Source organism: Camelus bactrianus, chromosome 12 (genome assembly GCF_048773025.1).
Source record: "Camelus bactrianus isolate YW-2024 breed Bactrian camel chromosome 12, ASM4877302v1, whole genome shotgun sequence".
In the NCBI taxonomy this organism is placed as follows: Eukaryota; Metazoa; Chordata; class Mammalia; order Artiodactyla; family Camelidae; genus Camelus; species Camelus bactrianus.
Genome location: NC_133550.1, coordinates 20,916,526 through 20,932,165, shown reverse-complemented (window position 1 = coordinate 20,932,165; position 15,640 = coordinate 20,916,526). Strand labels below are relative to the sequence as shown.

The following is a 15,640-nucleotide window of genomic DNA, read 5'->3' as shown; positions in this document are numbered from 1 at the left end:
GTTGTGTGAATACACCACTATTTCTTTATCCATTTTCCTTATACAGACGTTTGCGTTGTTTCCAGCCACTGGCTATTGTAAGTAAAGTTACTGTGAACGTTTTTGTACAACATTTTATATATTTTTGTGGACATTTGTTTTTGTTAATCTTTGATAAATACCTAAGAATGGGATCCCTGAGTCATACAGTAGGGTATGTTTAAATATATGAAAAACTGCCAAATAGTTTTCCAAGTGATTTGTACCATTTTTCACATGAACAGTTGGCTGTGTTTCGACTATTATTTAATTAAATATACATATCAATTTGGGGTGAACTGACATCTTAACAATATTGAGTCCTCCAGTCAATGAGCATCATTATCTATCTCCATTTTTTAGGTTTTTCTTTTTTTCCCTTCTCTCAGAAATGCTTTGTTGTTACTGGTGTAGAGGACCTGTAAGACTTTGTTAAATACGCTCCTAGATGATTTCCTGTTTTTATGCTACTGTAATTAGTATTGTTTTAAAAGTACCATTGTTCAACTAATCATTGCTATTATATGGAAATGAAGTTGACTTTCGCCCATTGCCTTTGTCGTTTGTGAACTGGCTAAAGCCATTCATCAGCCCCAGCTGTGTGTTCAGTGCTCCTTGCAGAGTTCTTTGTGTTCTCTATCCACATCATCATACCGTCTTCCAAAGACAAAATTTTAATTTGTTCCTTTCCCAACTCTGTGCATTTAATTTCTTTTCCTTGCTTTATCCCACTGGCTAGGACCTCTGATATAACAGAAGTGGTGAGTGCAGACATCATTGCCTTTTTTTACGATCTCAAGAGGAACTGTTCAATATTTCACCAATAAGTTTTCTCTTCGCTACAGATTGCATTTTCTTGCCTCATTGAATGTTTTATATTTTTAAATTGCATTCCCAACGTTAAGTATAAAGAGTCAGTATTATATTATTTCCAAACAGTACAAGTTCCTCCTTAGTTAGCTGTTGGAAAGAAAGGCTGGTTCATGCGGGTTGTTTCTAGAGTTTGAGTTGCTCTGAGGCTGGCCCACAGTTTTGGTTAGGGTGAATTTACCTCCCCTCAGAGGTAAACTCTGCTATGAATACAGCTCTCTGTTATAGATAACCCATTTCATCCTCGTACTCAGTCCACCAAGCCTTCCTTGTATCCAAGACTATTTTATAATTCCATAGAAAAGTATAATTTTCATTTTGTCCCAAATTTTCTAGTTACCATAAACATGAAGGTATTTTGTATCCTTTTACATCCCCACCAGTGATATTTTATTATTTTCCTTTGTGTGTGTGCATATTTAAATCTTCAAATATTTAGGAAAGTTCAATTTTGTTCTCCATAACTTTTTCGTCCCTTATTGTATGTGTCGTTGTGTGTGTGTGTGTGTGTGTGTGTACTCGCTTCAGTTTCATCTTCATTTCTCTGATGGTTCTGTTTTTGTCATCTTTCTTGAAACCTGCTGTCTGTTTTTCTCTTCTCCGTTTGTCTTGTCTTATATTTCCCATGTTGTTTTCTTTCTTCTTCCATTTCTTGTTTGTCTTCTTTCATAGAAGTCATTGCTTTACCAAAAAGTAAAAGTGCGTGTCACAATTTTTATCTCCTTTCTGGCCACCTTTCTGCAGGCATTTGGTAAGTTTTGCTGCTCTTTTCCACGTGTTTATCTTTTCTCCCCACCCGTTTATCTTTGTGTTAAGACTGCGCGGTTTCCTTTATTACTCGTTATTGCATGACTTGAATTTTCCTGGGCCAGCTATTTGCAAGAGGTTCTTGGTTAGAAAGGAGAGGCCAGGATAATTTCCCATGATTTATAACTCAAAGATTTTTCTTTTCTGCTTCCCGCAAATGCAACATCATGTATGTTTGAGATGCTTCGTTTAGCCCCAAACCAGGTTTGGCAGGGTTTTTGCCAACAGCCTTACCTACTCAGTTTTTCTCTTTAGGGTAGATCCCTCCTATTTAGAAAAAGCATTTCTTGCTGATCTTGAGATCTGCTGTTACGGAACCCTCTTGCCACTTTTTTTTCTACTTTCTACCATGCAACTTGCGTCAGATCTCAGCTGCTCTTGGCAGCTTTGCATGTACTTTAAGTTTGCTTATCATACTGTTTGCTGGTTTTAAAAACACATAGTTTTCCTTATTGCTCTTATATGATTTCCATCTGGGAGAAGGGGGGAGAAGCCCACTTGCACAACTACATTCATATCACAAGTCACCTGAAGGTGTTCTGGCAGACAACGTTTTAACTCACGACTTATAAGATTTATTGTCTCTTGTATGACGTTAACCCTAATTATAAAAACAGCAACCAAGGATTTAAAATGCTAAGTTCTCTAATTTGTCTTACTAAACACATATGAAATCTTTCCCAACAGTTCCTGCTAGGAGAAATTCTATTCCTCTGCAATTACTAGAGCAATTCAGCTGATTGTCAAAATACTTTGATTTGTCACCTGGAAAGAGACTGCATGATAAAATAAGCTTTCTAACGCTCCAGATACTGGCAGAGAAAATCGTAGGATAGCTCCTCGCATTTCTGAGAGCTCAAGAAGGATAACTAGAAGAGTTAGGTGAGGGAGCAGGGGGCTACAAGCACAAGGATATATTTCACTTTGAAATTAGAGTAGGCATTGAAGTTGCAGGCTGGCTCCTAGTGAGTTTTCTTCTGGGACCACTAAGTAACCATCAGAACAAAGGTCACAGAAGTATCTTATGAAGCCGACTGCTTATGACTTTTTGTGGCTATGGAACTGATCAAGTCAGTTGTCAAATGCAGACGCAGAGCATGAGGGCATGAATCAAAAAGAAAGAGAAAAGTAAAGGAGAAACACACAAGGAAATAAATATGAGTAGTCATATTTATATAAACACAATATTATCTAATATTTTTTGTTTTTTAATACAGGCTTAAAATGCAGAGTGCAGAATGATCCTACTCTCCCCTATTCTATCTGGCTCTAAATGTAATGTAATGTTCCCCAGCTTTTTCCCTCACATGTAGAAAATGATACTTGTATCACACTAAGGCAGGCTGCAAAGAATTTAGGGGCATGAGTTAGTGAAAAAAATTATTGCCTTTATATAATTATGATGAGAAAGATACCCTACACCTAGTATGGAAGATATTAAACATTGAATTTATATAAAGTTTCAAAATAAAGTATTTTCAAAATCTTAATAAGAAATTTGAGCTTGCTTCTCTGACCATAATGTTTCACTCATGGATTTTGGGTGTGAAATAGCTACACATACACACACTTCTTGGTCAAAACTTATGATTAAGAGAATAATACATGTTTGTGGTAGTGCCTAGAAAATAGCAAATGCTATGTATAACTGCACAAAATTTGGCGGGAAAAATAATTTTTTTTTTTTTTACAATCATTCAACGTTTATAACAGTGGAAATTATGTTTGAAGAAGCTAGGTCTTCCTATTCTCAAGAAGTTCAGTGTTAAACTCTGGTTACCAAAGGGGAAAGGCAGCGGGGGTATAAATTAGGAGTTTGGGATTAACATACACACACTACTATATATAAGACAGATAAACAGCAAGGACCTACTGTATAGCACAGGGAACTATATTCAATTCCTTGTAATGAGCTATGATGGAAAAGAATCTGAAAATACGTGTGTTATCTATGTATGTGTATGTATAAGCACAGGGAACTATATTCAATTTCTTGTAATGAGCTATAATGGAAAAGAATCTGAAAATATATGTATATCTGTGTATGTATATGTATAATTGCATCACTGTGCTGTACACCTGAAACTGACACTGTAAATCAACTACACTTCAATAAAAAATTAAATTAAAAACAATTCAATGTTAAAATTGTTCATGACAATGGATTCTTGTATGTAACCAAATGTTTCTTATCAAATATATGAAGCTAATCACAAAGCGCTGGTTTGTAGAGCACACATTGTTACAGCAATCATCCCGCACCTAGTTTGGTTATGTTAACTGGTTTTATTCTTTGATTGATTATTATAGATATTATACCACACAATTCCAATTTATCAAAGATTAAAGTTAATCAATATACTTACCCATTTTGACAGATAATGCAACCTTTAGATCATTAGTCCCGTTTTTGTTCCCTCCCAGGTGCTATGTTCTCATTTATTAGCCTTTTCTAACCCAGAAGATATTACAGACGCTGTCATTTTATCAAGTCAGTGTTTGTTTATACTTAACCACATCTTTACCACTTTTCCTGTTCATCCATTCTTCTACCTTAGGGCTTTGATTTGGGGCCCTCTATCTACCGCCAGAAGTTTGGTTTTGTTTTTGCTTTAATTTCCTCTGGTGAGAGTCAGGACTTAGTCCCAAACTTTCTCAGTTATTTCAGTGCCTCCCATTGTTGCTCTGGAGAGACTGCCATCACGCCAGTCATTCCCTGAGAATAATCTTTCTCTGGCTGCTTTCAAGGTTTTCCTTTTTTATTACTGATGTGCTGCGCATTCACTGTGATGTATCTCAGTGTGGCTTTACTTTTATTTATACTGATTGACTGGGATTCACTGGACTTCTTCAATCTGCATTTTAGTGTCTTATTAGTTCCAGCTGATTGTCAGTCACTGTCTGTTCAAATGTTGCCTTTACCTTATTCTTTCTCCTCTCCTTCAGGTTCCAGTTCAATGCATTTTGAATTTTCTCACTCTATCCTCCATGCCTTATTTCTGTACTTCTTAAAAAAAAAATCTCATTGCTCTATTCTGGATTTCTTTTGGCCTATATTTTAGATGACTAATATGCTTTCAATTGTGTGTACTGTTATTAAACACATGAGTCTTAAGTTTTGATTATTATATTGTTCACTTCTAGAAAGTGTGTCAGTTCTTTTTCGAATATGCTAGATTGTGTTGTAGGTTCTTATTCCCTGCCTGTTTCCAAGCCTGTCTCTTACTTTTCTAAAAATCATTAACATGAAGTCCATGTCTAGAATTCTGAGGTCTATTTATGCTGTCTTTTGTTTCTGCTGGCACTTATTCAGGATGCCTTATTAGTTTATTTATTTTTCTATGCTGCTTACTGTCTTTGAACACCGAGGGGAACCCTGGATGAAGGCAGCTTCCTCAAGAGAACATTTGTGTTGGCTTCTATGGCATGACTGCAGTCACTACCATTTAATTTCAAACCAAGTTCATGGCTTAAGAGTCTCTGAATTCTGTAAGAAAAAGCATCTGGATTTCAGCTCTGGCTGCATGTTTTACCTTTCCCAAGTTTCTTAATTGCACTCTATCTTTGTGTCCTCATCTACAAAATAAAAATAACAACACTCATCCCATAGGTAACTACTTATTAGTAAGATATAAAATGCTAAGCACATAGTGCTCAGTGAGTAACAGCCATTTATCATTATGCCCTTTAAAGTCTTCCCCCAATTTGCCTCAAAGTCATAAAGTATTAGAAGTACACAGGTCAGTTCAGAGACAGGCAGAAATTAAATACTCACTAGTTAGGCAAAGTGCGGAACTGAGGCATTTTGCATGAGAAATCAGCAGCGCAAAGCAGTGATCCCCATGGACCTTGAAAACAAAAGAACTAGGTTACACTCTCTTTGCAACCCAGTGTCAGCTACATAACTTCCTCAAGCCCTGGAATCTTCATTTGTAAAATGAGAATGGTTACATTCCCCAAGAGCTTGTTCTGTAAGTGAAATTCTACCATGCATTTAATATTTAAATAACAAGGAGACATTTTATAGGTAGTGATGACAAAGAAGAAATGATTAAAATTACTTTGGCAATTCACGTAAAATGGAAAGGCACTAAAATGAGTCCCAACTCTAACGCTCTGTACTTTCTGTGAGGGTAAAGGACTATTTTCGAACTTTGCTGAGATACATATGTTTACCAGGTACGTTTACTAGGGTGTGTTTGTGGTATTCATTCAGCATTTTTAAGCCAACAGTATGTCAGGCACTGATGGGTACCTGAGCAGTAAGAGTGTTGTGAGAACACAGACTTCATGGACAGGACATTTATCTAGCCTAAGCAGAGAGGATGTTCCTCCAGGGGAACAGGAGGCTGAGGTGCATAACACGGGAAAACTTGCTATATTTGGGAAGGGGCAAACAGAACTGACACAAAAGGTATGTTTTACAGAGTAAGAGGCAGATGACACCTAAAAGATAATCCGAAGCCATACTGGGCAGGTCTACATGTGCAATGTCAAGGAATTTGGACTTTCATTCCATAGATACTAGGAAGCCACTGAAATGTTATATGTTATAAACACAATGACAGGATCAGATGTCTACTTTGCGGAGGGTAACTGACATTAGTATACAAAGATAGACCAGTTAGACTAAAGAATGGAGGCAGTCAGTTAGAAAATTGTCACAACCATCAAATTCGTACATTACACACACAATCATCAAATGCTTCACTATGGAATTACAGTTTTCTCTTTCAGTGCCTTGGAAAGAATGTTCTCTGAATTCAGAATAACTGCTTCCCAGTTTTTCTATTGGTTCCTAAATGTGAAAAGTGCATGGCTATTTACAGACCACAAAAATCTGTTAGATTCCCCTTAAGATATTTCATGGAAAAATTAGTTTCCTTTTGAAAATCATATGCAACCCCCCCCACCACATTTTATTATAACCTAAGGAAATTGTAAAGGTTATTTATAGAAAGAGTCTTCATCGTCCCTTTTCAGAAAAGAACAGTGGTCTTTTATGACCAGAGGTGGGGGTGGAAACAATAATTAGCTAAGATTAAAACCCTATTGTAGTGAAAAATTCAGAATCCTGACTTAACCAGTCTAAGAAAATGCCAGTAAGGCTTATCAGAAAAGGGTGACTTGGAATAAAAGCCTAAAGAATCGAGTCCCTAACCCTCTCCACTCCCCACCCACCTTGCCTCTCAAACGCCCTCAGTTAAGGAGTGACCAGCTCTTTGTTCTCTTCCCTTTAAAAATAACAAAAATCCTCTGGTTTTGAGTCCATGATTAAATTTCCTCCTTGTAACAGAAAATATTGGTAACTGAGTTGGGTACTTATTAAGGAAACTGATACAGAAAAGACAATTTAATGCTTCTTATATTTTGTCACATTTTCTAATGTATCAAAATATAAATAATTTCATGGGTATCTTGATTTCTCTTCATGACAAAAATTTTTCTTTAAGAAAACAGGGTCTGTGGACACGGGCAGGACAAATTAGCTCTTGCCTCACAGTTACTGAGAAAATGAATTGCTTAAGAAGATTAGAGTCATTTTCTTTACCTAAAGGTATTCCTGACAACCCACACTGAAATTACCCAAGATTAACTCCATTAACACCATTTCCCATTCTTTAAACTAGTAGCTTTCTAGAAAGCAGCATTTAGACTGAATAGTTCAAAGCACAGTTGAAGAGGAGACCTCTAAATGCTTAGAAATGCTAATGTAAGTATCACTTAAGGATTCGGCATGAATCGCTGAGAGCTCAAGAAACCTATTACCGGTCACATAGTGAGCCATTAATAAAATGCAAAGATGCTATGCTGCTGGTTTTTGTCTTTGCCATCTTGTGGTCTGCATACCTTTTTTGCAGATGGCATTTCAAATCAAGTGATACCTTCAAGGATACAACACTGTTAATTCCTCAAAGGCAGGGATATTATCTCACGTAACTGTCTTACACAGCATCTTACAGAGTGCCTTTAACTTAGGGGCACTCAAATATTTGTGATTATCATGTCATATATCTGGCCTTGCTTCGTGGCCTACCACAAATACGGAAAGCAGAAGGACTTAGAGAAAATAGACGAAAACAGTATAAGGCATCAAGCTGTCTGTAAGAATCTTTCTGAATCTGAAAGCAAAGTCCAGAGCACTTTAAACTATTTATATCAATCGCCATTAGTACTGTTACAACGTACAATGCATCAGTTTCTCTTTCTAGCAATATGTTGGCATGAGCCACCAGAACTATTCTGAAAAAAATGCAATCGTAATCCATCAATTCCCTTAACTTACCTCTCTGAACCTTAAGTGTTCTTCAAGTATTCTTCAACTAATTGCAAAATTAATACACAATTATATTCTCATTTAAATGCTCAACATTTCAGAAGTAAATAAAGAGAAAAACGACAAGTCCTATTTTTCTTACTCCTCCGTATCTCCCTCCCACCTCTTCTCCTGGCCTGACATCAAGGCAAGAAAATCCTGCATTGTTAGATGGGGCCTTATTTCTTTGGTCTCTTAAGGGTAGTTGTCAGGTGGAAAATACTGAGGAACACTGACCTAGATTGTTCTTACAGGTTTAATTAGAATGAACTGCTGAATTCTCAGATTTACAAATACATAGTTATTTCCACTTACCAAAAAAAAAAAAAAAAAATCTAAACGGCTGCTGAACTTTATAGTTAGTTTATGCTAAGACAGAGCCAGATCAGATCTCAAGGGAAGTTCATTAACCATTCAACCATTCTGTGAAACTTTCATCAGAGAGCACAGTAACGTAATATTAACCATAGTAACACTAGCCAGCACTTACTGAGAATTTACTAGGCGCTGGACACTGTTCTTAGTGTTTCATAAGATTTTCTCAAATAAAATCCTTATCAGTGAAATTTCAAGATATGGCATGTGATTATTAGTACTTGTGTTCATAGTATCTTGAATTCATGTATTTTTCATTATTTCGTTGGATGCAGTACTGTCCTGGATTGAAGAAAACGATCGCTAACATTACTTCCAACCTGACCGCACAACAGAGAAATTCCATGGGTGACAGAGGCCACACACCAACGCGGTGGTAGAGGCCCTGTCTGAGTTCCGGTACCCCCAGCTGCACCCCCATTTCCCAAACAATAATCACTCACATATCACCGCTGGAATTACTGCTAATATCTATACTAACTGTTTCTTATTACCTTTACATTGATTCCCTCCTTTGAAAATTAAATTCATTTTTAAAAGGAACATCACGTACATGGAAAATCAAGATTATTTGCCATAAAGAACAGGTAACTAGAAAAATAAACTCAATAAAAAACCAAGCAGTATTAATGAAATTCTAGTTAGGTACTGTTGCCTGTGTTCCTGAGCCTCAGGCCTGCACTGCCCCTGTAAAAAGTCAGCAAGCAATACATGTATAGTCGTATCCATCAGCTGCCTCCTTGTTTTAAATAGAACGAATTCGTTAAAAGAGTGTTAGTACTAAGAAAAAAGCAACTCTCATTGTACTTTTTCAGAGATATTTAATATTGTGCCAGGTACCATCTAAAACCACCTCCCATGGGGGGAAGGTATAGCTCAGTGGTAGAGTGTACACTGAGCCTGCAAGGAGATCCTGGGTTCAATCCCCAGCATCTCCATTAAAATAAATACATTCAATAACCTCCAATGCCTATCACTGTGATACATGTCCCAAAATGTTCTGGAAAATACCCCAAAATGATTTGGTAATTTCCTGAAGAATCTCCTTTACTTGGATTTTGGTCTCAGAATCTCAGAAGGAATCTTGTTTCTCTCAAGCCATGCTCCAATACGTTTATTAATCAATGGCAAGAAATACCAAGTTGCTAGAAATGGAACTTAGTAACCAAAAAAACTTGTTTTCAGAAGGCAAATATTAGGTAGATGAAAGCTGTACTAGCCCAGGAAGAATAATCAAGTTCAACCATATACTCTCTTGTTTGACCTTGAACAGGTCAGTAAGCCACACTCAGGTATTTTCTCATCTGTAAAAACAGGGAAAATACTGCCCACCTAGAGGGTAAGTACCTGGATTATAAGGAAGGAGTGGAGGTGCCCAGCACAACAGACGCTCAACAAACGTTACTTCGATCAAAAGTTGCATATGACTTCAGTTTGTTACAACTTACAAAAATCTAAGTGTTTTTATCTCAGTAAAAGACCCCAATTTGTTTTATCTTAGAAATCCTGAGGCACTATTGTTCAGTTTCAAATGCAACATTGAAAATTAAAACTAATCCAAAAAGTCTTCTCCTGAGAGCCTGAAATGCCCAAATGCCCCAGAAAAACTGCAGAAACTTAGGGGACTGGTCATCTTTTGGTCCAAAGCATATTAAAGCCCTTAAACTGAAAAAAAAAATTAACACGGCATATACTATTGGTATATAAAATAATTTTCCACATGAATCGTATCTGAATACATTTTATGGTGACCTGAAATAAGTTTAGTGATCCTTTCTTTACACAGGGCCAAAGTATTAAATAACTCAATAGGAAAGATATTTAAAATTACAGTGCCATCTACTGGCAAAGAAAATACTACCAATGCCAGCACATTTTAATGCTTTCATATTTTCTAACTGCTACTCAATGTTCAAAAGAAAACTGGAATTTAATTATGTATGTAATTCACTTTCTGATTACATCTACAGGATATTATTTATCATACAAAATGAAGTTAAAACATTTTCTCTAAACGTTTTACTAGTGTAGCATCATTTCATTTTCAATAAACATTAAAGCAATAAAGGTAACTTCTAAAATCCATGGTACTACAATCCCTGATTTTTGTGTCCTGAATTTATTTATTATTAATATATATAATGACGAAAAGAATTTTCTAGTATTAAAAAAATCCTAATATCCTATGATCTTTCTTTTTACAAGTTTTTTTTTTCTTGTGACTGAAGTTTTTCTTTTCTTGAAGTATAGTTAATTTACAACGTTGTGTTAATTTCAGGTGCAATTCAGTGATATATTTGTCTTTCTCTGTCTGACTTACTTCACTTAATATGATAATCTCTAGGCCCATCCATATTGCTGCAAATGACATTATTTCATTCTTTTTTATGGCTGAGAGTATTGCTTTGTATATGTATACCACATCTTCATCTATTCATCTGTTGATGGACATTTAGGTTGTTTCCATGTCTTGGCTATTGTAAACAGTGCTGCCATGAACACTGGGGTACATGTCTTTTTTCAAATTAGAGTTTTCTTCAGATATACACCCAGGAGTGGGATTGCTGGATCATATGGTAACTCTATTTTTAGTTTTTTAAGGAACTTCTATACTGTTCTCCATAGTGGCTGCACCAATTTACATTCCCACCAACAGTGTAGGAGGGTCTTTTTTCTCCACATCTTCTTCCGCATTTATTATTTGTGGACTTTTTAATTAATGGCCATTCAGACTGGTGTGAGGTGATACCTCACTGTAGTTCTGATTTGTATTTCTCTAATAATTAGTAACGTTGAGCATCTTCTCATTTGCCTGTTGGTCACCTGTATGTCTTCTTTGGAGAATGTCTAGTTAGGTCTTCTGATTGGAATATATATATATATATATATATTTGTTGTATGAGCAGTTGTATGAGCTGCTTGTTTATTTTGGAAATTAAGCTTTTGCTGGTCAGATTGTTTGGAAATATTTTCTCCCAGTCTGTAGGTTGACTTGCAGATACTGAAAAATTCTTGCATCTCTAGGATAAATCCCACTTGATCATGGTGTTTGATGCTTCTAATGTCTTGTTGGATTTGGTTTCCACTATTTTGTTGAGGATTTTTGCGTCTATATTCATCAGTGATGTTAGCCTGTAGTTTTCTTTTTTTGTGGTGTCTTTGTTTCATTTTGGTACCAGAGTGATGGTGGCTTCATAGAATGAGTTTGGAAGTGCTCCTTTGTCTCCAATTTTCTGGAATAGTTTCAGAAGGACAGGCATTAACTCTTCTGTACATGTTTGGCAGAATTCACCTGTGAGGCCATCTGGTCCTGGACTTCTGTGTTTGTTGGGAGTTTTTTTAATTCCTGATTCAATTTCACTACTGGTAACTGGTCGGTTCATATTTTCTACTTCTTGGCTCAGTCTTGGGAGAGTGTACCTTTCTAAGAATTAATCCGTTTCTTCTAGGTTCTCCACTTTATTGGCATATAGCTGCTCGTAGTAGTCTCTTATGATCCTTTGCATTTCGGTGGTGTTGGTTATAACTTTTTCATTTCTGATTTTATTGATTTGGGCCCCCTCCCTTTTTTTTTCCTAATGAGTAGGGCTAAAGGTTTATCAAATTGGTTACCTTTTCAAAGAACCAGCTTTTAGTTTGATCTTTTCTATTGTTTTTCAGTCTCTATTTCATTTAGTTCTGCTCTGATCTTTATGGTTTATTTCCTTCTACTAACTTTGGATTTGTTTGTTCTTCTTTCTCTAGGTGCTTTAGGTGTAAAGTTAGGTTGTTTGAGATTTTTCTTGTTTCCTGAGGTAGGCTTGTATTGCTATAAACCTCCATCTCAGAACTGCCTTTGCTGCATCCCACAGGTTTTGGATTATCATGTTTTCATTTCATTTTGATTTGTCTCTAGGTATACTTTGATTTCCTCAGTGCTGCACTGGTTGTTCAGTAGTATATTGTTTTCCACCATGTGTTTGTTTTTGTAGTTTTATTCTTGTAGTTGATTTCTAATCAAAGCATTGTTGTCAGGAAAAATGCTTGGTACAATTTCAATTTTCTTAAATTTACCAAGGTTTGCTTTGCAGCCCAGCATGTGATCTATCCTGGAGACGATTCCACGTACACTTAAAAAGAATGTGCACTCTGCAGTTTTTGGATGGAATGCTCTATAAACACCAATTAAGTTCATCTGGCCAAATGTGTCATTTAAGGCCTGTGTTTCCTTACTGATTTTCTGTCTGGATGATCTGTCCATTGATATATGTGGTACATTAAAGTGCCCCACTATTATTGTGTTACAGTCAATTTCTCCTTTTCTGTCTGTTAATACTTGCCTTATATATTGAAGTGCTCCTATGTTGGGTACATATATATTTATAATAGTTACATCTTCTTGGATTGATCTTTTGATCATTATGTCCTTTGTCTCATATAACAATCTTTATTTTAAAATCTATTTTGTCTGATGTAAGTATTGCTACATTGGCTTGCTTCTGATTCCTATTTCATGGAATACCTTTCTCCATCCCCTTGGTTTCAATCTATATGTGTCTCTAGATCTGAAGTGAGTATCTTGTAGGCCGCATATATGTGGGTCCTGTTTTTATATCCATTCAGACAGTCTGTCTCTTGGTTGGAACACTTAGTCTGTTCACATTTATGACAATTATTGATATGTTCTTATTGCCATTTTGTTAATTGTTTTATTAGATTTGTTTTTGTAGGTCTTTTCTCTCCTTTCTTCTTTTGTTCTCTTGTGATTTGATGACTACCTTTAGTAGTTTTTCTTTTTCTTTCTCATGTGTATATCTCATAGATTTTTGTTTTGTGGTTACCATGAGTTTTTTTTTAATAGCAGTCTCAATTTCAAATGCCCCTCTTACCCATCTCATGATGGTTCCTTCTTTATATCTTTAGTTGTAAAAGATCTTTTCTGGTAGGTTCCAGGCTTTTTCATCAATGGCTGTTCTGCAGTTGTAATTTTGGTGTGCTCGTGGGAGAAGGTGAGTTTAGGATCTTTCTACTCCACCATCTTGGCCACTCTCTCATGACTGAATATTTTTAACAAGCGTTTATAACTGACACAGTCATGGCCCCCTTGCCTGCTGCCAGAAGTGAATGCTTCACTATGATCTTAACAGAATGGCATCTTCATTTTTTCTGTTTCCTTCCAAACTTGCATTTGTGGACATTTATCTAACAATAACTAAGTGCTAGGCACTTTCCTAAAATTACATAATATTAACTCAGCAAAGCATCACAATAATCCTAAGAGATAGGTTTATTATCATCCCTGTTTTACAGATGTTGAAACCAAAGCACACAAAACTTAAACAACTTGCCGAGGGCCATGTAGCAGTAAGTGGCAGAGCCAAGGTTCAAACTAGGGGAGTTTGTCCCTAGTATCTATGCTTCTCATCACTATGTTTAATTAAAGTGCTTCTCTGTAAAAGCTGCATTCAGTGCATATACTGAATTTATAATATAATACATTCTGCTTTTGAGGGGAACATTTTCTCACATACCTAAAACCTTTCATCATCATTTTTAATAACTACATGTCCTGACATCAAGTTGTTACATCTCGTTTTACTTACTTTAGTTCCTAATGCTGGACTTTCAGACTGTTTCTAATTTCTTTCATTATGTAGAAAAATGTTGCAATAAGCAAATTTTGCATTGCATTTGGCTTTTTTCCTTCTTTTGAATTTAACTTCCTTAAGCTAATATACCCCAAATGGTTTGACCGACAAGTATATAAAAGTGCCACATTACAGATATATAATGCTCTCTACTGTTTTTTAAATTTCATCATTATATAATGGTACCAGCAATAAAAGAATGCTCAGATCTTCCCAATCAGTATATCCCACTTCCCCCCAAACTTAACTGATACAAAGCAGTTAAGGATGATTTATGATGTGGGATAGTTAAACCAACAAATACTTAAATTTTGAAATGGGTAAAATGTTTTCTTCCTCTAGCAAAATAAAAAGATGGAGATAATTCTATTATTTTTTGCTTATGATGTCAGTGCTGTCTTGATTCCTTAAATGAGCCTCAAAAAGAATCAGTAACACCCAAAGTCACTAGTTAAGTGTCAGAGCTGGAGTCTGAGCCCAGATCTGTCTGACTCTAAAGATCTACTTTGGAAAACAGAACAAAAATAACAAAAAAGTAGAGGGTCAATGTACGTCAAGAGAAAAAAACTTATTTTAAAAATTTGACTTTAATCTTCATTCAAGATTATTTATCTCATAAAAGGGTCAACGACCCTGGGCATTCCTGTCATAAAGAGAGAGATTATATTTCTCTGATGTATTGCTCTGATCAATAATCTCAAAAATCAAAAAGAATGACAATACTTAACGAAATGCTTCATCTAGCTTTCTCTCCAGCCATATGCTTTCATTAAAACCTAGTTTCATTACATTCTAAGCAAGGAGGTAGACGATATAAATATTATTCCAAAAATGTTTTTCTTTAATGTTATCTTCTTTAATGTTCTCTTGCAGCATTATATGCTCCTAATAGTCCAGAAATACTATAACTTTTATAGCACAGAACAAAGATCACTAAGACATCAGATAATAAAAGGAACACAGGCTTTGGAGTCTTAAATTCAGATCCTTCCACTTACCAGCTACATGTCCTCTGGAATGTTAGCATCAAATTCCTACTTCATCAGGATGTTGTGTAATTAAAGGAGATAACAATTATAAAGTTCCTAGCACATGGTAGATGCTCAAGAAATTTTAGTTCCTTTTCCTTCAAAAAGTGGCACATACACGATCATACCAAGGCTATCAGTTTTAAACATCATGCTTCATTATTTCTCTCAGACAGACTGTAGCATAACACGAAGCATCAAGATCAAAAGAGATCAAAAGAGATAAAGTCGCTTCATCGATGTGGGAACCTTCTATTTTGACATCAGCGTTACGTTCTTCTCTTAGTTGGTATGAGAGGTTGCAGGGATGTTTCAGAAGCTTTCTATAGCATCCTGGAACATTCAGTTTCAGAGAAGGTATTTTAAATCTACATGTCTGTAGTCCATCTCTGCTCAGTACCTCCTGGTACCACTGCCCTACTTTGTTCTTTGGGTACTGAATATTGTATCCAAGCACTGGAAGAACCACCTGTACAAGGGAATGGGGAAAAAATACATGAAACAGCCTTCAGAAAAATATATGATCATCTTTTAAATTTACTTTTACAACTGGAACCTGGATCTGTAAAAACAGACTCGGGATATAAACATTATGATCA

General features: G+C 35.9%; 1 protein-coding gene across 5 annotated transcripts in view; it reads right to left on the bottom strand.

The window, feature by feature from the left end:
• Positions 1-15,640, bottom strand: part of PUS7L (pseudouridine synthase 7 like) — a 142,676-nt gene that overhangs the window by 102,285 nt on the left and 24,751 nt on the right. For 4 of the 5 annotated variants that reach the window (XM_045506989.2, XM_045506988.2, XM_074374997.1 and 1 more), the window contains one exon: positions 14,832-15,510. In XM_045506989.2, coding sequence (XP_045362945.2) covers positions 15,184-15,510 — 327 coding nt within the window. In that variant the 3' untranslated portion in view covers positions 14,832-15,183. Of the gene's footprint in view, positions 1-5,470; positions 5,544-14,831; positions 15,511-15,640 lie in introns of those variants that run through there. The other variant, XR_006720266.2, reaches the window with a different exon arrangement.